The sequence below is a fragment of the Gorilla gorilla genome, chromosome 16, assembly GCF_029281585.2.
Source record: "Gorilla gorilla gorilla isolate KB3781 chromosome 16, NHGRI_mGorGor1-v2.1_pri, whole genome shotgun sequence".
Taxonomy (NCBI): Eukaryota; Metazoa; Chordata; class Mammalia; order Primates; family Hominidae; genus Gorilla; species Gorilla gorilla.
Genome location: NC_073240.2, coordinates 37,335,095 through 37,358,069, shown reverse-complemented (window position 1 = coordinate 37,358,069; position 22,975 = coordinate 37,335,095). Strand labels below are relative to the sequence as shown.

The 22,975-nt window shown below is 36.9% G+C and overlaps 1 protein-coding gene across 6 annotated transcripts in view; it reads right to left on the bottom strand.

The window, feature by feature from the left end:
• The window catches only part of CDIN1 (CDAN1 interacting nuclease 1), a 230,925-nt gene that overhangs the window by 152,206 nt on the left and 55,744 nt on the right, over window positions 1-22,975 (bottom strand). For 4 of the 6 annotated variants that reach the window (XR_008671879.2, XM_019011231.3, XM_019011232.3 and 1 more), the window contains exons 2-4: window positions 13,441-13,486; window positions 12,491-12,555; window positions 3,648-3,708 (exon numbers count right to left, since the gene is read on the bottom strand). Coding sequence is in view for 5 of the 6 variants with exons in the window: in XM_019011231.3 (XP_018866776.3) it covers window positions 3,648-3,708; window positions 12,491-12,555; window positions 13,441-13,486 (172 nt within the window). In the remaining variant the exon portion in view is untranslated. The remainder of the gene's footprint in view (window positions 1-3,647; window positions 3,709-12,490; window positions 12,556-13,440; window positions 13,487-22,975) is intronic. The other 2 variants (XM_063698455.1, XM_055363261.2) reach the window with 1 other exon arrangement.

The window sequence follows — 22,975 nt, the reverse complement described above, 5'->3', positions numbered from 1 at the left end:
CTGTCAAGTTGTGCGAGCAGTGGATACTCCAATATTTTGTCAACACTGAAGATTAAGTCAATTTTAATCAACCATAGCAAGCATCATTCATTAAAATCTTTCCCACCCTTGGTGGCTTCCATTATAATAAAATTATAACAAGTATGGTTTGGGCTGTTGAAAAGAATAAATGGGTCAAATTTATTGAATATAACATTGGAGCAAAAAGGATGGAACAACTTAGAAAAAGCATTCGTCTAAAACAGTGAAATAGGCTTTTTTCATCTCTCCTCAATTTTTTCTGTTGGTAGGCCAATATAATTTTTTATTCTAGCCATCCTTCTTTCTATGCAACTGTCTATATTTCTACTGTTCTGAATGCAATTTCAAATAATAAGCCCTTTTTGTTATTTAGTGGCAGTTTTCAAAAACAGAGTCAAATGTCCTTATATGACAAATCCAAAATAAGGATTTTACTGATTTTATCTTTAAAGACAACTGAAATTTTGGTACAAGTTCCTTACGTTTAAAATATTTTATTTGATAAAAGACAAATAACTACATTGCAGAGATGTTAATAATAAATTATAACAATATAATATCTGCAACATAAGATCACCGTCCTTATCTGAAACACTACTTACCAATTTAATTAATACAGATCCCAGGGTGGTAACTTTTTAAAATAAAGAACCAATCAGAAAACAAAGGATATTCAGTCCGACAGTCATTTTAATTAATAAAAAATGTATCTACTATTTTGTAAAGATATCGTCTTCTTTGGGGTTCTTAAATCTTTTATTAACCATTTACTTAATTTCACCAAAAAATAGGAATACATATTTTTAAGAACAATAATGCTTCCCTAAGACGAGTCTTTTTATCTTAGGTGGAAGACAGCAAACGTTCCTCATATATTATCACCATGAATTTTTCCTGACAGGTTTTCAAGTCCCGTATTCATACCAAAATTTTATCTTGATTTAGTAACTAGACAAAAAGGCTGGCTTCATTTGTATGAACAGTTTTTTCAAATACGTATGTACTTGGATGCCCTTAAATTCCCCAAGTAGAAAGAAATGCTTTCCACGAAGCTGCTTATTCCTAGTAACCCACATCAGAGCTGACACATGAAAAATGGTGAAATTACTGAAGGTAGTCCAGCCTGAATAAGGACTACCTTATTAGTTCAGGTACTTGCATCTCCCTAATTTTCATATTAATCATGTGTCCATCTTTCTCTGAAATAGGGCCATCATGCTTCATGTCAGAATTTAGCATGTAAATAAAATGCATAGTGCTTCAAATCTCACTTGAAAATATTTGTGTGGAGAGAACAGAATGACTGATCTTATTATCACTAACGAAGTGTGAATTCCTAAAATGTTCAATTTTAGACTTGAAACTGGAAAAGTAGTATGAAGACATTTATAAAATCAATGATGACCACATACAGTCCTTAGCCCCCCAAAAAGATAACAAAAATACAATGCTCTTGTCTAAGAGAGTTGCTGCACCCTGTAATGTACCAATGCTATATATTTCTCATCAATTTTTATAGTTTCCCCTGATTAAATAAATATCAGCTCATAAAGTATTACCATCATATCAATTGTCACCAGATGCAAGTATATGTTATCTAAGTATTACCTATCTGGAAAAAATGGCAGCTTGGTTGTTTAGAAGCTATAATATGGTACCAGCCATTCCTAAATTTCCCTAATGCATTATCAATTTCATAGAAAAGTGCTATTCTTTCTGTACTAGTCTGTAGCCAAAACGGAGGAAAAGTCTTTAAACAACTACGTTTTCCCTTGGCTAAATACTGCTATATATATTCATGGTAAATAAAAGGTTTATTGATGTAGGAGAAAATGTGTTGGTAGGTTAAATTTTTCCATATTACTAGAAGATTGAAACTGAGGTCAGCTAAATATTTAATGGATATAGAACTATCCATTTAAAATTCAAATGAATATAAATTGCTATGATATAAAACTTATATCATCAACATCATCATCTATATAGATGGGTACCATATTTGTATCACATTCTTTCTAGATGCTGTGTCTGGAATGCTGCTAGCTTATTCTTCTTTTTCATAAAAGACAATCACTAAATTCCTAGTTAAAGCTCAGATACCTCAAGTTACTAATAGCATAAACTTATAACAAACAAGTCTAGAGACATTTAAAAACCAGCCTGCTGGCCGGGCGTGGTGGCTCACGCCTGTAATCCAAGCACTTTGGGAGGCCAAAGCAGGTGGATCACAAGGTCAGGAGATCAAGACCATCCTGGCCAACATGATGAAACCCTGTCTCTACTAAAAATACAAAAATTAGCTGGGCATGGTGGCACAGGCCTGTAGTCCCAGCAACTCAGGAGGCTGAAGCAGGAGAATCTCTTGAACCCAGGAGGCAGAGGTTGCAATGAGCTAACATCACGCCACTGCACTCCAGCCTGGCAACAGAGTGAGACTCTGTCTCAAAAAAAGAAAAAAAAAAAGAAAAAAAAAAGCACTCTGCTCTAGAAATGGAAAAAACAAAAAAAGAATAAAATACTTGTTTTTCTAGGAGGCACACAGAAATCCATTCTATATGTTAACTATCCTATCTGATTGTGTAGACATTGCTGAGACTATTAAAACCATCTAGTAACTGATAGGTAATTGCTCATTTGTTGACTGCAGCAGTGTATAGCAGCAGACAGAAGCTGTGAGGGAAGCCATCCTTCCTTGCTAATATAACATGTAGAACTTGCTGCTACTGCAACACTTAATGCTCACAGTACCGAGTCATCTTTAATGCAAACACACATTTTCTGCCTTGCTTCTATGTTTTCCATTATAATGCAACACAAAAACAGTGTACATTTCATTCCATCCCTACGAGGTTTGCATAAGCAGTTCCAAGTCAGACTAAATATTGTATTGCTCTTATTACAGTGGATAAATATTTTAAAGTTTAGGAATTAAATATTTTATTTTTTTGGTATGCTCTCTGCAACTATTATGAACTTTTCACAGCTTCTTCATTCATGGGAAATCTGTAGGGTTTCCCTTTTTAAATGTAAGGCTGTTATTTGTTTCCCCAAACAGAAGCAGATCAGAGTTAACGAATAAGTTCAATAAATCACTTCTTACTTGGTGTTATTAAGAACACTATGCTTCTTCATATAAAGAAGGAGACTTTTCTACAAGGCATGTATCCTTTATTATAATAAAAGTTTGCTAACAAAAAAATGAATCAAGTACATCTTTAAGTATACAATTTCTCTCTTCATTTTTATAACAGCAGATTTTTTTTTTTTTTTTGGCATCCATCTCTTTACTTGACACAGGTATTTCTCACACTAAATTAAGACAACCTATCCTAAGAAAAGCATGTCCTGAGCTGTTTGGTTGAAATTTTCCACAAAATAAGAAACCAAGAGGCTGTTTATACATTTGCCTTAAAAGAAGTAGACTAATTATGTCAACTGATTTATTAATATGTGAAGTTCTTTGTCCAATTACTAAAAGTACAAAGAGATCAGGGAGCAATTTAAATGTCTAATGCACCTCAAATCCTTTTTTTTTCCAAAGGTAATTATAATTGTAAGCAAAGTTACTCTAGATAGGCCCCTTAGCTTACACGCAGGTTTAAATAAAATCGTAACAATAACATTACCTCATTAGCCAGGTCCAGGAGCACTGGGGCAGCTCCATTTTTCACCACTCCATTCAGGTACCTAGACAAGACAAAGCCAAGTGGTAATGCAGTGACAAGAAAAGGCCAGCATAGACTTGTCAGCATCCCCTGTGTGTATACATGTTTCTCCTGGACAAATGCCACGCTCAACTCTAGTTAAAGTAAGCTACTTTCGTAGGAAAGCATTGAAGGGAAAAACATAACACAAACAACTCACCTCAAAACCACTGGCAACTAAGAAGCTGAAGGTGGGGGCAGAAGGTGTAAATACTTAGGTCTCCCTTGTTTTCTTTCACCTCCTAACATATAAAGTGAACAAGAGGAACTATCCATATCACTCTGCCTTGTTTCTACCACAGACAACCATTGCATGGGAAGGAAAGAAGTTGACTTATATAGTTTGAGAAAAGCATTCATGCACCCATCTTGCCTTTTCCTTTACCTGTTTCACAGGGCTGCTTGACACCTTATTAAGAAAACGATGGAACAGACATGTCATCAGTGGGTCAGCACACCTGTGACAGGCAATACAACCCATCACCTTATCTGCCCTGGATTTGTGGAAGAACCTCCAGCTCTCATTATCCTCTCACTCCACTGGAAAAAAACACACAACTCCCCAAAATCCCCAAACAAAACAAAACCCCAGACATGGAAGCTGGGGGGATTTTTTTTTTTTTACAAAAATTTGAATGTGTCATTCCCCTTGTTATAACACTTCAAGGCCCCACATTAAATCTCAAGATTAAATTATAACCATTTAACAGCTCTTGTAAGGTTCTTCATAATCTGGTTTCTACCTACTCTACTCTGCCAGCCTCATCTCTAGTCACTGTCTCCCACTCCCATCCCTCACCTGGATAACTCACGATTCAATTCAGATGTCACCTTCTTCGATCCACTACCATATAAGTTAAGTGCTCCTCATATGCAATCGAGGAATACCCTGTACATCTTTCTATCATGTAACGTAGCATATTGTATTTGCCTATTACTTGGCTACCTCAAACCCATCCCCCACTGTAATGTTGAAAGCTTCATTAAGGTTGGAGAATTGTATTTTATTTAATTTATTATGCCTACCAAGTACTTTGTTTATAGTGATTATATAATAAAAAATCACCTTATACTTTTCCTTTAACAAATGAAAAATTAAATAATTTTTAAAAACCATATTGGACAAGAAAGCAGAATTAGGTATGGAAATTTTCCCTACAGTATATTATTTAAGTGAATAAGCTCTGGGTATTTGTCTGACAGTAATAAAGTCAACAGGTGAGGTCTTCCATATAACTGCCAGAAGCAGGTACTAAATTATATTATTTCATGAGTATATTTATAAAGTTGTATAATTTTCCTGTAAGCAAAGTGGGGTAACAGCAAATTATTTAAGGTGGGGAGAACCTCTGGATCATTGTAACTTCAAAATAATTCTAACAAAGCAATTTTCCACATATTGGGGCCACCCTTGAATGTATTATTTGGGAAACTAATTGGAAAATAAGGACGTTCAGAAGCAAGAGGAAAAAATAAATAAATAAAACAAGGCAAATGTGCTTTAGAGAAAGGTCCCTGGGAAATAGGTCCGTTAAGAACCTCACATCAATTTTTCACAAACAAGTCCACTGCACTGATACCACCCAAGGAACCACCAATCAGTTCAGTCAAGTCAGACCAGCTGATTGTGTGCCTGTAACCACCAAGAGTGCGTATTTACTATGGTTTCTGATTCTGGGTCAGCGTATTCAAGCCTATACCAATATTGGGATATCTTTACAGCTTTCTACTTCAGTTTCAGTTACCCGACAAGTATTTTGGAGCGCTATGTGTCAAGCCTTATTCCAGGTTCTGAAGAAGCAACAGCGGGAAAAAAAACCATTCATGGTCCCATCATCACAGAGATTATATTACCGTGGTGACACAAACAATAAAAAGGCAGGGAGATAAATATACAGTATAATGGTATATGCTAGAATAAAATGTAAACTTAGATGGGTTGTTCAGGAAGCCCCTCTCTGAGGGAGTGACACTCGAGTAGAGATCAGCATGCCATGGTGAGAGCTGACTGCAAACAGTGAAAGAGAGTAGCAGCTAGATGCCAGACTACCTTTTATACCAGAGATCTGTTGCTTTAAGTCAAAATGACATGGCTTCATGTAAAAGTTGCATCAATCATTATCCTGCTAATGACCAGTGAAGAACTTCTATCAAGTTTAAAGAAACAGAAGATGACTAAACCATAATTACAATCCTCTGTATCAATATAGTCTGGATAATATTAAAAGCATGACCATACTTAATACTGTGGAAATTCCTAATTATGAGGTTGGTAAAGCTTCCCAGTTGGTCATATAAAGAAACCAAACCCCAGGGCACTGATAAAACCCATCTGGGCTCTCTTAGCTGGTAAACAATAAAGCTATAGAACCCTGAAATAGAACCCTGATCCCTCGAGGCCTAGTGAGGTGCCACATACATTGAACATGGTGGATCTGCTCTAAACGTATTTGTTTTCCAATCTGTTTCCCAACTATAACCTGTAACACCTCATAAGTGGTAGGAAAAAAAATTAAGTTTAATTTAAGGTTATATTTGTCTTTTCTGGAAACTTTAATTATCCCCCACATCAAAGTGACAGATCAGGCTTTATTTAAATTTTCAGATATGTAATCAAAGGGACATACTAATTACTGAAAATATTCCATAAAGACATAATTAGAAAATCCTAATGGTACCTTTCTCTGCATCCTCATCATGATCTTGTGCAAACTTATAGCATTGCACTTTTCACACTGGTATAATGGTTTGCTTCTGTCTCCAGTTACCCTGAAAACTCTTTGGGGTAGGGCTACACAAATGAACGTTGAACCTTCATCCAACCCTGGCAAACATCCAAATTGCAACTGGGATATACAGATGTCATTCTCAACACTACATTAAGGTGACCTGGGCTCCATTCCTAACGCCCAGGAGAATTCATGTGTCTCTGCATTCTTGCTAGCATTGAGTTGATACCAACTAAGAATTCAAAGACTGTATTTTTTTTTTTTTTTTTTTTTTGAGATGAAGTCTTGCTCTGTCACCCAGGCTGGAGTGCAGTGGTGCAATCTCGGCTCACTGCAACCTTCGCCTCCTGGGTTCAAGCAATTCTCCTGCCTCAGTCTCCCAAGTAGCTGAGATTACAGGAGCATGCCACCACACCTGGCTAGTTTTTGTGCTTTTAGTAGAGATGGGGTTTTGCCATGTTGGCTAAGCTGGTCTCGAACTCCTGATCTCAGGTGATCCGCTTGCCTCTGCCTCCCATCAAAATCTGTATTTTACATGATTTCATCATGGTTAACAGAAACCTTATAATATCCAGATAGTAGAAAATGTTTTCTGGCTGGGCACGGTGGCTCAGACCTATAATCCCAGCACTTTGGGAGGCCAAGGTGGGTGGATCATTTGAGGCCAGGAGTTTGAGACTTCCCTGCACAGCATGGTGAAACCTTGTCTCTACTAAAAGCACAAAAATTAGCCCAGCATGGTGGCGCGTGCCTGTAGTCCCAATTACTCGGGAGGCTGAGGCACAAAAATCTCTTGAACCTGGGAGGTGGAGGTTGCAGTGAGCCGAGATTGCACCACTGCACTGCAGCCTGAGTGACAGAGAAAGGTTCTGTCTCAAATAATTAATAAATAAATAAATAAATAAATAAATAAACGTTTTCTCAAGCTTTTGAATTATTGAAGAAATTTCCTCAATTCTCCATGTTGTATATAAATAGACACAGCTCGAGAGTTTACTTTGAAAATATCTCTCTTCTTTCACACTGTACTAATGCCATTTTATTTCTAAACAGGAAAGATTCTTGGTGAAATTTGTTTAGGTCCACCTAAATTGGTGCACATAAGCATAAGTGCACATGCACACAGTTGGTCAGATCTGCAAGTCCCCATCAATAGCAAAGTTTAGAAATATTGTCTCCATTTCCTCCCTTCTCCCAGCACACTGGCGGAGGAGCCAGCTTTAGCAGCGTTAGAAGATCAGATCTACAGAACTTTATTCAGATGTTCACATGTAAAAAAGGTTGGCTTAAATATGATATTGGTAACATATGTGATAAAAACAGTTTCTGAAAATTTGGACCACTTTTTTGTTCAATTAGCACCATCTACTTTACACGCATTATGCCCCATTTACAATGCTAAAAACCAACAATACATATGTAAGACACAGTACCTGCCTTCTACTGTCCTTTTGGTGAGAAAAGAGCTGTGTACGTATGTAAAATGCAGCAAGAGAAGTGCTAACAGAGGTATGTCTATACAGAGTGCTGTGGGAGTCCCAAGAATTATCGATTCGGGGTGTCCGGGGCAATGTGTTTATGCAGTAGTCTAGAAATAAACTTATCATCTTTACTAGTTTGTAGGGAAACAGAAGGTGTTCCAAGCTGAGAGAAGACACTCAGTGACAGGGTTGTGGATCATCTTAGGCCACAGCATGGAGAACTTTGCCTTATATTTGAAATGAGTACACATTAGTTTCATCTTAGATATAAATGAGTCTTTCACACTCAAAAAACATCGTAAAATGGGCCTTCTCTGAGGACCTTTTAAGGCTGATTTCACCCATAGGATGTGTATTTGTTAGTCCTCCTGTAGCAAAGCTAGATGATGACATATAGCTTCTGTATAAAGTTGTTTTAACTGGCAAATAGGCATCAGGAATGGAGCCTAGGTCACCTTAATATAGTATTAAGGATGACACCCTTATATCCCAATTGCAATTCAGATCTTTGCCAGAGTTGGATGAGGGTCCATCATTCATCTGTTTTTGTGTAGCCCTACCCCAAAGAGTTTTCAGGCTAGCTGGAGACAGAAGCAAACCATTATACCAGTGTGAAAACTGCAATGCTGTAAGTTTGCACAGGATACTATGAGGATGCAGAGAAAGGTACCATTAGGATTTTCTGATTATGTCTTTATGGAATATTTTCAGTAATTAGTATGTCCCTTTGATTACATATCTGAAAATTTAAATAAAGCCTGATCTGTCACTTTGATGTGGGGGATAATTAAAGTTTCCAGAAAAGATAAATACAACCTCAAATTAAACTTTTTTTTCCTAGCACTTATGAAGTGTTATAGGATATAGTTGGGAAACAGATTGGAAAACAAATACATTTACAGCACATCCACCCTGTTCAACATATGCAACGAGCAGAACATTTCTAGACAGTAGTTTGGCAATATGTAATACTTTTTTAAAATGTTCACATTGTTTGCACCAATAATTACATATATAGAAATATTAAGAAACTAATTCAAAAGCAGACTCATGCATTAAGATGTTTATCACAGTATTATTTACAATAATAGAACATTGGAGGCCAGGCGCAGTGGTTCACGCCTATAATCCCAGCACTTTGGGAGGCCGAGGCAGGCGGATCACGAGGTCAGGAGATCGAGACCATCCTGGCAAGCACGGTGAAACCTGTCTCTATTAAAAATACAAAAAATTAGCCGGGTGTGGTGGCAGGCGCCTATAGTCCCAGCAGCTCGGGAGGCTGAGGCAGGAGAGTGGTGTGAACCCAGGAGGCGGAGCTTGCAGTGAGCTGAGATTGCGCCACTGCACTCCAGCCTGGGCGACAGAGGGAGACTCCGTCTCAAAAAAAAAAAAAAAAAAAAAATAGAATATTGGAAACATATATGCTCGACAAAGGAATAATTCAGTAAATTATGATACTTTCATATGATGAAATAAGGCAATCAAAAAATGTTTACAAAACGCTTTTTACAAAATAATATTATATCATATACATTTTTCCAGGTGTAAAACTCAGGATTCACAATTGCTTATATAATATGACCTCATCAATATAAAAATGGGCTGACAAAAGACTAAAATGAAAAATGCCAGTAGAGATCTCTGAGTGGCACAATTATGGGCAATCATTCATTCCTTTTTAATACTATCACAGCCGGGCACGGTGGCTCACGCCTGTAATCCCAGCACTTTGGGAGGCCGAGGCGGACGGATCACAAGGTCAGGAGATCAAGACCATCCTAGCTAACACGGTGAAACCCCGTCTCTATTAAAAATACAAAAAATTAGCCAGGCATGGTGGCGGGCACCTGTAGTCCCAGCTACCAGGGAGGCTGAGCCAGGAGAATGGCGTGAGCCCGGGAGGCGGAGTTTGCAGTGAGCCGAGACTGCGTCACTGTGCTCCAGCCTGGGCGACAGAGTGAGACTCCGTCTCAAAAAAAAAAAAAAAAAAAAAATACTATCACAAATGTGCTTAATTTTCACAATAGCTGAGTATTACTTTATAAAAGAAAAAAATTAAATAAAATTGCCATTAACATTTTCAAATTGCTTAAATATATTTTGATATAACAAATACAATTTGGCTTTATTCTAATCTGCTGGAAAACAAACAAAAACCTTTTAAAGCCAATTTACCTTAGCACAGACAGGAACATTTGACCTGCACATTTCAAACAAAAGGCTACTGAGGTCAATCCATCTGAAAGGTAACAACATGGCCTGTCCCTAAGTGCAAAGTGCAGGGCAGAAAGTCAGACAGCAGGTTGGTAAAGTCAGAAAGTGGTCAGACTGCTTTCTTCTGAGACTGCCCATTACGGTCTAACTTCATGTTTTTGTTTCAAATGCTGTAACTCCTCGAAATAATTGAGACTGTCATATTTAAATAAATTGAAAGAAATCTATTTATGTATTCTCATTATTACCTACTCAACTGTTCATCATTGGGTATACTTAAAGGTATTTATTTCTGGGCCAGGCACAGTGGCTCAGGCGTGTAATCCCAGCACCTTGGGAGGCTGAAGTGGGAGATTACTTGAGGCCAGAAGTTCAAGAACAGCCTGGGCAAAGTAGCAAGACCCTGTCTCTATAAACTTTTTTTTTTAATTAGCTGGCCATGGTGGTGTGCACCTGTAGTCCCAGCTACTCAGGAGACTGAGGCAGTAGGATTGCCTGAGGCCAGGAGTTTGAGGCTGCAGTGAGTTATGATCGTGTCACTGCACCTCAGACTGGGTGACAGAGAGAGACACTGTCTCAAAAAAAAAAAAAAAGATATTTATTTATTTATGGCCTATACTACCCAGATAATCCAACAAAAGTATGTTCATACTTCAACAATTAGATATACTTTTTAATGAAACTTAGATTTGAAATAGCAGCACCTAGTGATCCTAAAAATCATGTATTAATAACTAAAACAACCTCCTTACAATGAGGCAAATGAGTATCAGAAGGCAGCCCCATTACCTGTTAGTGGATCTCTGAATTTCCAGGAAAAGAGCACATTTTCCTTTAAAATGCTCTATTTTCCTTTGTATACATTACAAGCCTTTAAAATCCAGACACAAAATCATACTTTTATATGACAGCCTAGGACTATAATGTTTACAAACAAGAATGTATTTTTTGGCATGTAAATAACCTTCAGTGCTTCTTTGAAGAGTCTGGATGCCAACACAGTTGCAGGCTTCACAGCACTTCATGGGCCATTTTTAATTTCATATGTATAATTTAGGCTATGACTTTAATTTGAATGTCAATTTCACCAAGAAGGTTATGACTTTTGAATAAATCATCAAACTTTACAAAGTCTTGTTTAGAGAGGATCTCTCCTAGACACAAAAATGTGTGTGTGTATGTGTCTGTGTCTGTGTGTGTGTAATGAGTGCATGTTATCTTTCTTTGACAGGTATTACTACTCAAAACAAAGCATATCTTTTACCACATATAGCAGTGAATAATTTTTTTAAAAAAATCTAACTTCTGTGACTTTCCTGTTCAATATCCCTTTCTTGATTCTAAATAAAATGACTACCGAAACATGACACCAATATTTTATCCACATATTTATTTCATTCATAAAATGAAAATAAAATTTTTATGCATAAAAATCATTCATCTAAAATCAGTGGTGTCATTTTCACCACAGAAAGGTTCATCTGTCAATCTTAAGTATAATAATTTAAGAGCAGATTTCAAACAGTTTTCATTGCCAATGTGCCCCTGAAAGATTTTAGAAACCAACTAACAATTTCTAATGCAAACCATTACCATTTAGTGTTATAAATTATTCAGTCATATTACAACGACAATACAAATTTTAGAATAAAAAAATCAGAGCTATTTTAAATATTGTTTCAGAACAAGAAGTTGAAATCTATTTATAATAAATTAGGCTGAAATTAAAATATCTCCTGGATACTATGCTGTTAATTTAATACCCAAGGTTGTCTTTTAAAAATACAAAATCCCCTTTAAAATGTGACCATTATACACTACAATATATCTCCAAATGCCTTTACTTGATACATCTTTTTTCATTTCTAAAATGGATATCCTAATACCTATGATGCAAAATAAAACGACATCCAAATTCAATCTTCTTTTTTCAACTTGCTAATCTAAGAAATGAAAATTAGTTTGAGAACTTTCAAATATATGTAGATATATGTATATATGAGCATATGCATTTAGACAGGATATGCACTTATAATAAGTTTCAAGTAGCCAACTGAGATTTCATAATATTGTAACTACATCTCACATAGTATGGGCACACACACACACACACACACACACACACACACACACAAGTCAAGACAGCCTTACCATACTCTTTAGATCTACAAAACAAAGCATTTGAAAACTCATTCAAAAACATACTAAAAGTTTTGAATAAAAGACTTAAAACACAATGTCTTGGGATATGACATAGAAAATTAATAACCTAACTTATTCATAATTATTATTACAATTAATAGGTACTATGATACCCTCTAGTGGGGCAGGAAGGTCATACCTCTGGTAATAACTTTCAATTGCTTCTGAAGTATGATGTTTGGCATGTGTTCTTTTAATGTGTTTCTGAAAGAAAAAAAAAATCTTTGATATGTCACAGATGAGGTTCAAAACAAGAATGACATTATTTCTTGAGCCCAATGACTAGCACATAGGGAACACTGAATAATAGCTTGGGATTTGTGGTGATGGCAGGACTTCTTTTCCTTCTACTCTATGATCCTATGCATTTTAATCTCTATTGCTTGGCTGGGATGTCTTCAGACTGTACCACAAGGTACGGTATATATGTAAAAGCCAACAGGGTCATAGTAATTGAATCTAAATAAGTTTGCTTAGGGCTACAGAGGGCAAAGAAAAACTTGTTCCCTCTTTCAACCTTTGTATTAATTTTCCCTCGATTCAATTCCATCTAAGTCCTCTGCACTCTAGTTTTACAATCCAATTGCCATTTTTAACCAGGAAGAACATTGCTTAAAAACAACTTATTTGAAAACTACAAAAAGTAATTCCATAGAGACTTGCCACTTGACTGACACCTGTCATCTCATGATAAATGACTCCATTTTCTGCCTCTCTTGCCTTCTGCCACTCCAGCAATGGTCATTTATCATCATCTCTGTCAGCAATGGAAAGCGGCACTGACAGTGCAAGTCAGCAAACATTTAGCACATGGAACCACGCAACACAGGGAAATTATTATTGTCAGAATAATAATGGTTTAGCATAATTTATTACAGGTCCACCAAATAAGCAAAGGCTAGATGTTATTAGACAGATGGATGGGTAGGCTTGGCAGGCCTCCACCGAGACGCAGGCGGTGCTTGATGTGGAAAGGAGAACATCCTCCAACCCAATCAGAGAGCTGGCAGTTCAATTACAAAGAAATAAAGGGACATTCATCATTCAATTAGGCACCTGTCAACCCTCACAAAGGAGAAAACTTCTAACCTGGTACTCCTGGGAGAAGATGCTCAGCAGAGTGGCCTGCGATTGACTGGAACAAATAAAAGAAGGACAAAGTTAATTACTGGAGTGCACGGCAAAGAAACAAAAGAGAAAGGAGCTTCAAAGGTAGGCCTGCTGCCCTGTAATCTAACAGAACATGAAAACAAGTGTGGAAAAGTTGTTCCAGATGAACACCTCAAACAAAGGCTTCCTGCTGCTGGGTCAAGGAGAGAGAAAAAAGGAAAGGGGAAAATATGGATAGGTCTCAAAGTAACTATCACATTATTTTGATTTTTTTAAACTTTAGAATCATTGTAAATCATATTTGTAGAATGCAATGGTGTTAAAAGGGACCACAAGAAAGCAAGTTTTATCTCCATTAATAAGTGACACAGTTCAATCTCATAAACAGTAGAGAACATGCACTTCATTCATTGAGAATGTTCTGAAATTAATTTTGTTAGCAGACAGGTATTCTCCTCTACAGGTATCCCAGTTTCAGGAAGAAAACTTTGGTCTTTACTAGAAGTAGCACAGTGGTCACTGGAACATTCCCACCGATACTGGCGTGCTATGAAAATACAAGCTTTCACAGCAGGAAGCAGAGGTCCTTGGAGTGAATCATTCCTAAAGACTGCCCTAAGCCTTATTCGTCTAAGACAACACACAATGTCAAACACCTGGCAACGAAGCAACCTGAAAAACGTTCTTCCCAAGTGGGAATTTTCCTTTTGCAATTGTTAACATTTAGAAGTGGAATGGAATTTTTCTTTCTCTAAAAAGCAATCAATACCCCACTGCTACTCTTTTCGACTGTCCTTTACAGATACGTCTAACTTATCGTATCTTGAAAACAATTATTTCTATTTTCCTACTAAATGCTATCTGAATAATTACATTTTAGATAATTCGACTTTTATAGTATGCCAAAATACTGTGAATACATTTTTTTTCTATTTATAAATGAAAAAATCTCTTAAGCTCATCACAGGTAATTTGGAAAATGTGAAATAAAGTGACACCATATTTGTTTACTCATTGTCTAGGTGTCGTCATCTTCTGGATGACATTACAAATTTGGTTTCTAACTTTCCACCCTTACCAAATTACAAGAGTAGGTTAAGAAAAAAATACCCTAAATGTTTACCAAGGAAACTGATACATTACTAAAAGAATATTTCAATAACTCAAAAATGCAGAGAAATGATTAAATACAATTATAAATCCATTATAGTCTGGTTTTTTCAATTTCCCTTTAAAACTGAAAAGCCCCTTTGAAAGAGCCAATTTTATATAAAATCTTCCTATTTTGCCTGGCTTGACCCAGCTTAACATCCAAATCACATACCCTAGTAGGGTTGCTGACAATAATCTTCTGGGGTGGGAGGGAGGCAAAATGAAGCCCAAATCTTTGTAAACCCTTAATAAATTAATGTTAGATATTTATGTGCCATAAATAGACCCTCTCCTCACTGTATAGCAAAATACATTTATATTATTAACCATTTAATGGTACACAACATGTCATTCTTTGTGCTTCAAAAAAGATGATAGAAATAAACGTATTTGTAATGAGAAAGTTAGGGACCAATGACCAATGAAAAGAAAACTAAACTGTAAATAAAACATAACTGTAGATGCCCAGAATGGGAAGAGGCAGTTGGAGAAATAAGTTCAAGAATAAATGGTTCAAAATGAGAAGTTGGTCAGGAGTTGAGAGTACTGTATAAGCCAAGGATACAAAAACGTCTTTAGCTAGAAAAATGTCTTCAAACTGCTTAGAATTCAATTCAGCTAAAACCATGGACAGAGCCTGTGAAGCAACTCAGTTTTTCCATGGCCGAGAGGGTTAGAGTGATTTTTGCCGGCTTACACTGGGGGTAAAAACTGGCTAGAAATATTAATAAAAAGAGGAAACCACTTACGTATACATAGTAACAACAGAAAGACAGATTTGGGTCCAAAATGTTTTGGTTTTGTTTAACTAATTCAAAGCTGTAGAGAATAAAGTGAACTTTGCTAGGTAGTCTGCCAGCCAACTATCTGTTTCTGTATGTGCTAACCTTATAGAAGAGTGTTCTGACCAAATGTCACACCATAAGGAGCAGGAAAGTAGTTTTAGTACAATCAAGACATTGACTTCAGTGTATATTATTTGTACTTTCTTCCAACGTGTTAATGCTGAGAAGGGACACCAGAGGGAAATACTGGGCAGGTGGGGAGAGGAGCAGAGTCCCATGATCTCAAGGCTATCGTTCTTAGGAACTCACCACCTCTACCCTGCGCCCACTGTACTGTCCCACCGTGTTTGATCTGTTTTGGCCAAAGGGAACAGAAGTTACAGAATAAATTCAACTTTCACTAGGTTCACAAGAAATGTGGTTTCCAGCTAAAGAGGAGAGGAGAAAGATTCTGTGGAACTGAAAGGTCTACCTTGAACATCACAGTCCAACATTCAACAGTACCACAGTGCATCTACAATGTCCCAAGGTAACATGTATGGGGAAATATGCCATCAGAATCAAAAAACTAAATAAGGTGGACGGGAGCTGATTTAGAAGAAACTTTCAAGTACGCACGCAAAAGTACACACACAAAAAAGGCAAAAATCAGAACACTGTCAAGTACTCACATTTTTTTTATACAGAATGAAGTAAATCATACCCTGAATCTTTACACTTTATATCACTTAGCATATATGGGGTTTTAAATTTACATAATCAAAAAGGCAGTCATTTAATTTGTACCAAATACCCAGGATGTAGTATTAAAACCCCATCAAAACAGTTTTGCTTGTATTTTTCCCATGCTATCTCCCAGCTTTAGCTCCGCACCCTACAGCTGTCTGGGTAAAGGAGAGCATGTGAGTGGACCCAAAGAATGGCTAGGTAAAGCCCTGTCCAAGTCTAGAACAGCAACAGCCATGCTGCAACAATGTGGAAACAGACCTGAAGAAAAAACTAGCACTGTGAGGATGGCAGACAGAAGATGGAAAGAGCTTGGGTCCTTGAGGACACTGTGGAACTGCTGAAGAGACCATGGAATTGAGCTGACCAGCCTCCATTCTTATTCTGTGTAATTATACATGTCTATTTTTTTTAATCTCGAAACCAAAGAAATAAAACTCTTCCCAGGCTTCTGTGTTCTAGTAAGGTGGAGGCGTGATGAAGGGCTTTGAGACAAGGTGCTCCATAATGGTGGCACATGTACAAGATGGAACACTTGAGAGGGATTGTCCATTTCCATAATTTCTAGTTCTCCCCTTAGCTGATGGCTATAATTGGCTTCCCTAAAATTTTTCCTCTGTCTGTGCCTGACTCACTAAATTGACGTGCCTAGAGATCCTAAACTGGTGTGTGATTTTCCCATATAGAGTTTAAACATTAATGGAGTACTATTTCTTCTCATGTTATATTGCATTCAACGTTTTTCAAATGCCTGATATAAAAACAGGCAACAAACTAGTTCCTCATGTGATATTTAACTCAATGTGCTCCCAAGTCCACCCAGCTAAGATACTCAGTAACATGAAAGAGCCTCAAAGAGTTGGGAGAGTGTAGCACAGATGAAGAGGAGAGCTGAGCACAGACTTAGTTGCAATGCAACACTCATACAAGGGTAAGGTCCTTATGTTTTCAGATGGAGAGCTAAAGCATGCAGAACCTTAAGAGAAGACATCACGTATTTTATGTTCCTCCTCTTCTTGAATATGCAATCTCTGAAAAAGACCACAAGGAAGTAAATATCTTTACCTTAAAGCTCCTTTTCTATAGAATCTAGGAAGCTTAAATGTGTACACTCTACTGGGCTCAACATTTTCTGAGAAAAATAAATATTATTTCTGGAGCTTGGGAAGAAGCAAACCAATTAAAGAAAGATAAAGCAGGATACTCCTACAAAGCATCATACTTGGATATACTTGGACATCTCACAATTGCTAGGCACAACCTCTCTAAACCTGTGAAGAATACAATGGAACACCAGCTGTCTGTAGTTAATGATTCAGAGTGCTGGTCAAGGCGTATTTTCTATAAAAGCAATGCAGCTACAATCTCTTGACCTCCCCCAATGCCCCCTGCCACACACACACATACCACACACAAATTTGAAATGTAGAGCCATTTTTCTCTCTAAAATTAAAACAGAATTCAACAATACTATACAAACTTTGATATAATACTACTACAAACTTTGCTTATTTTTTAGGAACAAAATGCAAAATGGAAATCTAGAGGGAGATTACTGATACACTGGGAAATTACTGAGGGGGGAAAAGGGAAAAATCTGTAAACTAAATTCAAGACATAAAGAAAAATGTATCCATCCTATCTCCCACCCTATGTCTTCTCTTCCTAATTTCCAACTGCATATCAAGGATGCAAACATTTTATGCCTAACCACAGCAAATATCCCCATAAATGATTAGGTAGATGGCAACATTAAGCTTAGTAGTAATCAACTATAAAAAAATGTTCTTAATAACTATAGGTCAAATATATAGTTGAACGTCAGTATCTGTTGGGGGGGACTGGTTTCCGGACCCTCATGGAAATCAAAATCTGTGGATGTTCAAGTCACTTACATAAAATGGCACAGTATTTGCATATAACCCATGCACATTCTCCGGTATAATTTAAATCATCTCTTGATTACTGATAATACTGATAATACCTAATACAGTGTAATGCTGTGTAAACAGTTGTATTGTGTTTTTTTGAGGGGGGCAGTTTTTTTTGAGACAGAGTCTCACTCTGTCACCCAGGATGGAGTACAGTGGCGCAGTCTTGGCTCACTGCAACCTCCGCCTCCTGGTTCAAGCTATTGTCCTGTCTCAGCCTCCAGAATAGCTGCCACCACGCCCGGCTAATTTTTGTATTTTTAGTAGAGACAGGGTTTCACCATGTTGGCCAGGCTGGTCTCGAATTCCTGACCTCAAGTGATCCGCCCACCTTGGCCTCCCAAAGTGCCAGGATTGCAGGTGTGAGCCACCACGCCGGGCCTGGTTTTTTATTTTTATTATTTTTTGTTGTTGTAGTGTTACTTTTATTGCTTTTTTTTCCCCCAAATATTTTCAATCCGTTGTTAGCTGAATATGCCAATGTGGAACCCATGGATACAGAGGGTGAGCTGTATATATATGAAAAAAGTGGTTACTGCCCCAGGCTTTCAACTACTTTTGCTGGGAAACTGAAGATAAATCCAAACGGCTCTATAACTACCTTTGCACTTAATTTTATCCCCACAACAATCTTCTGAGGTAGGTACTGCTATCCTCCTTATTTTAGAGATGGGGAAATGAAGGAAGAGAAGTTAAGTAAAATAAACAACTAAACAGCTAGAAGAACAGTAGACCTGGGAATCAAAATTTATATCCGATTCCAGAGCCCAAAGTCTTAATCCCAATGCTAATCTGCCTTCTTAACAGTTCCCAGAAATGAGTTCTGCAAATCATGTATGCTAATATCCCTGCTTAAGCATTTATATGATGTGACGTTATACTCCAAACAACCCTGAAATGTGGGGCATGTTGCTTTTTTGCTAGAAAATTGAAGTCACAGGAGGTCAAGTGTTTTGACCAAATTCCATGGCTTTAGACATTATTTCCTTTTTAAGAAATCAAATTGCAGTTTTTATTTAACTTCATAAAAAATGTTGTTCTTTTATGTTTTTAAAGATAAAGGAACTACTGACTGCAGAAAACAGTCAAGGATTAAAAGACTGTGTGGTAATTTCCATTATTCTCCCTGCAGCAAAGGTATATTTTAACCACCACTATTGCCTGAAGTGTCTCTATCTGATTGCATATGTCTTTTGCTCAAATGTTATTCACTTCATATTAAATATAAAGCAGCTTTAAATTTGTTCCTGAACCAGGCAGGCAAATATAAATAATCCAATCATCTTCTCTGTAGAGGATGCAGGGGCCCTCTGTAAGTGTTAATTTTATAAAACAATATTCAATGAAGAGTTTCCTAGTTATCCAATGGTGCATCTTCTGCGTAAAATTCAGATGTCCACTCTTAGAATTCATTCTGGACTATAATTTTCCTGTGTTTTTGCTCTATGTCTGATGTGTATGAATCTGTTTGTGTGTATCTATATACACACACATATACATTTAAAAATTGTGTGTTAAACATACTTTTTTATAACATGCTTTCATTACATAAGATACTAACATTTATCCATGTCATTATATATTCCTTTTTAAAAATTATTTTTATTGGAAATAAAACACAAAAACCCACATGGAACAAATGCACAGCCCAAAGAATATTTTTTTAAAAAAATATAACCACTTAGGTTAACAAACAGAACACTACCAGCACCCCAAAAGATAACGCATCCAATCACTACCCTCCTTCCCTCTCACAAATGAGCCACTTCTGATCTTTCCTAGTTTTTCTTGATAGTTTTACCACCCAAATATGTCCCTTAGGTTCTACAGGTTAGTTTTGCCTGTCTGTAAACTTCATACTAAGTAGATTACACAGTATGCACTCTGCATCTGGCTTCTTTCACTAACCAATATGTCTGTGAGAGTTAGCCATGTTAATTTAAGTGTAGTTAATTCATTTTCATCACTTATATTCTATCGAATGAGTATACGCCAAATTTATCTATTCTATTGTTGAATATTACTACTGTGGACTCACTCCTGGGTGAGTCTCTTGGTGTACATTCACACGCATTTCTGATGGGTATAAATGCAGGAGAAGAATTCTGGGCCATCTGACATGCACCTCTCCACTTCAGCAGATACTGTCAAACAATTTTTCAAGTGTTTGTGACGACTTTAAACTCCCACCAACACTACAGAAGAGTTCCCATTGCTGTACATCCTCATCACACTTTCAATCCATGGCTTGCCTTTTCATTTTCCTTGTGGTACCTTTTGAAGTACAAAAGTTTTTTAAGTTGATGAAGTCCAATTTATTCTTTTATTTTGTTTTAGTACTTTTTGTGTCTTGTCTAAGAAATTTTTGCCTACCCACATTCATACAGATATTTTCATATATTTTTCTAGAAGATTAATAGTTTCGGCTTTTACATTTAGGTGTATGATTTACCTTCAATTAATTTTGTATGTTAAGGAGGGGATCACAGTTTGTTTTTATTATTTCCATACAAATATAAAATTGATCACACACGTTGGTGCCTCTGAGGAGGTTAAATATCTGAGAATCTATTTTGGGACTTTCTAATCTGTTCCACTGATTTGTATGTTTATCTTTACATAGGTACCACACCATTTTGATGACTGTAGCTAAACCAGGTACATTCAATGTAAGTACTGATATATTCAGGTTTAAATCTATCATCTCACTAAATGCTATTGTCTTACCCACTATATGTACTGTTTCTCTCCATTCTTGCATACTTTTCAATTGATTCAATGTTTATTCACTACTTTTCCTCTTGCAACTTAAAAGTTACATACTCTTTTACTATTCTTTTAATAATCATTCTAGAAAACCATGCTGCCTCCTCAATGTATCAAAATTTATTATTGATCGGTGATTTATTGCTTTCTGGAAAATATAAAAACACTACAACACTATTGAAAGGTCCCCTTCCTGGAATGTAGGATATTACTGAAATTGTCTTAAGTCTGTATATTTCTTAAATCTCAAAAGACACTGCTACTGTTTCATATATCTCTGCTTACTCAGATTTACCCACAGATGTGCCATCTCATTGTTCTTCATTCCTTCCTTTCCACTCTTTCATCTCCATTACGTTCTTTTGTTTTTTTGTTTTTGTTTTTGAGATGGAGTCTTGCTCTGTCGCTCAGGCTGGAGCACAGTGGTGCCATCTCGGCTCACTGCAAGCTCTGCCTCCCGGGTTCATGACATTCTCCTGCCTCAGCCTCCAGAGTAGCTGGGACTACAGGCGCCTGCCACCACAAACGGCTAATTTTTTTGTATTTTTAGTAGAGATGGGGTTTCACCATGTTAGCCAGGATGGTCTTGATCTCCTGACCTCATGATCCTCCCGCCTTGGCCTCCCAAAGTGCTGGGATTGCAGGCGTGAGCCACCGCGCCCGGCCCATTACGTTCTTTTAATAACTCCATCAGTGCAGATTTGTTGATGATGTCAGGTAACAGTCAAATTGCGGCTCTTTGTAATGACAATCTGTCTCATTCCTCTATCTGGCTTTAATATTTTCTTTTATCTTTGCTTTTTATGAGTTTCAACTATAAAATCCTGCCTAGAATTTGTTGGACTTCAATATGTGACTGCGTACCTTTCATCATTTTGGGAATATGCTCGATCATAATTTCTTCAACATTGCTTTTGCATTCAAGCTCCTCCCCCTGAGACTCCCAATGAATCTGTCAGCCTTCTCTACTGTATCCTCTGTTTCTTAGTTTCTCTTCATATGTTCCACCCTTTTGTTATTGTATGTTACATTCCGGTATTTTCTTGTGACCCACCTTCCAGTGCACTAATCCTCTCTTCAGTAATGTCTAATTTACTGTTAAATTGATCCACTGAGTTAAATCCATCCAATATTGGTTGCTGTATTTTTCAGTTCTAAATTTTCTATTTGATTCTTCTTCATATAAGTTCCCTGCAGAATGTTTCAATTTCTTTTATAACTCCCCGAACAAAGTTTAATTCTAGTAATTCTGTTTGGTAATTCCAATAACTGGATCTCCTTTGAGTCTAGTACTATAGCCTTTACTGGCTCTCATTCTTGTTGTCATGTGTCCTTATGCAACTGAGTATCTCTCATTATGTGTCATACTAGAGTCGTCCTTTGGTACACACAGGGGATTGATTCTAGGACCCCCAAGGATACCCCAAATTTGTGTATACTCAAGTCCCAAAGTCAGCCCTGCAGGACTCACGTATACAAAAAGTTGGTCCTCTAGATATGCAGGTTTCACGTCTTGCAAATACCATATTTTCAATCTAAGTTTAGTTGAAAAAAAATCCACATATAAATGGACTCACACAGTTCAAACCCATGTTGTTCAAGGGTCAATTGTATTTGAAAAACTATCTCATAAAAAATCTAAAGGCTGAAATGATGTTTTCTCCAGACAGAATTCTGACTTGATACTGGGAGTACCAGGAGTCTAGGATCACCTTAGTCAATTTGAGGTATTAATTTTTGGTGCCAATCAGATAAATCTGAAACTGTCAGGGGGAGATCTTTCAATTTCAGTTCACACTTACTCCTAGGGTATAGTCTGTTAGAGGCCCCCTGCCCCCAAAGCTTGGGATATTTATAAGAGTTCTCATCTTTGGCAAGACCTCATCTCTAAACTTTGTCCTCTAGCCCTATAAAGCTGTCAAAAGTTCTGCTCAGGACTTGACTAGACTGCATCAAATCAAATAGTAATTAAATTAGAATTCAAAATTAAAAACATAGTCCTCCAAAAAATTTTCAGAAATTAAAAACACATTCCTATGTTACTCATAGATGAAAGAGGAAGTGATGGAAAAAACAAAAATGCATAAAATTGAGCAATGGTGGTATGTATCAAAATTTGTGAGAACTTTGTATCATTAACTGGACTTTAGGAAA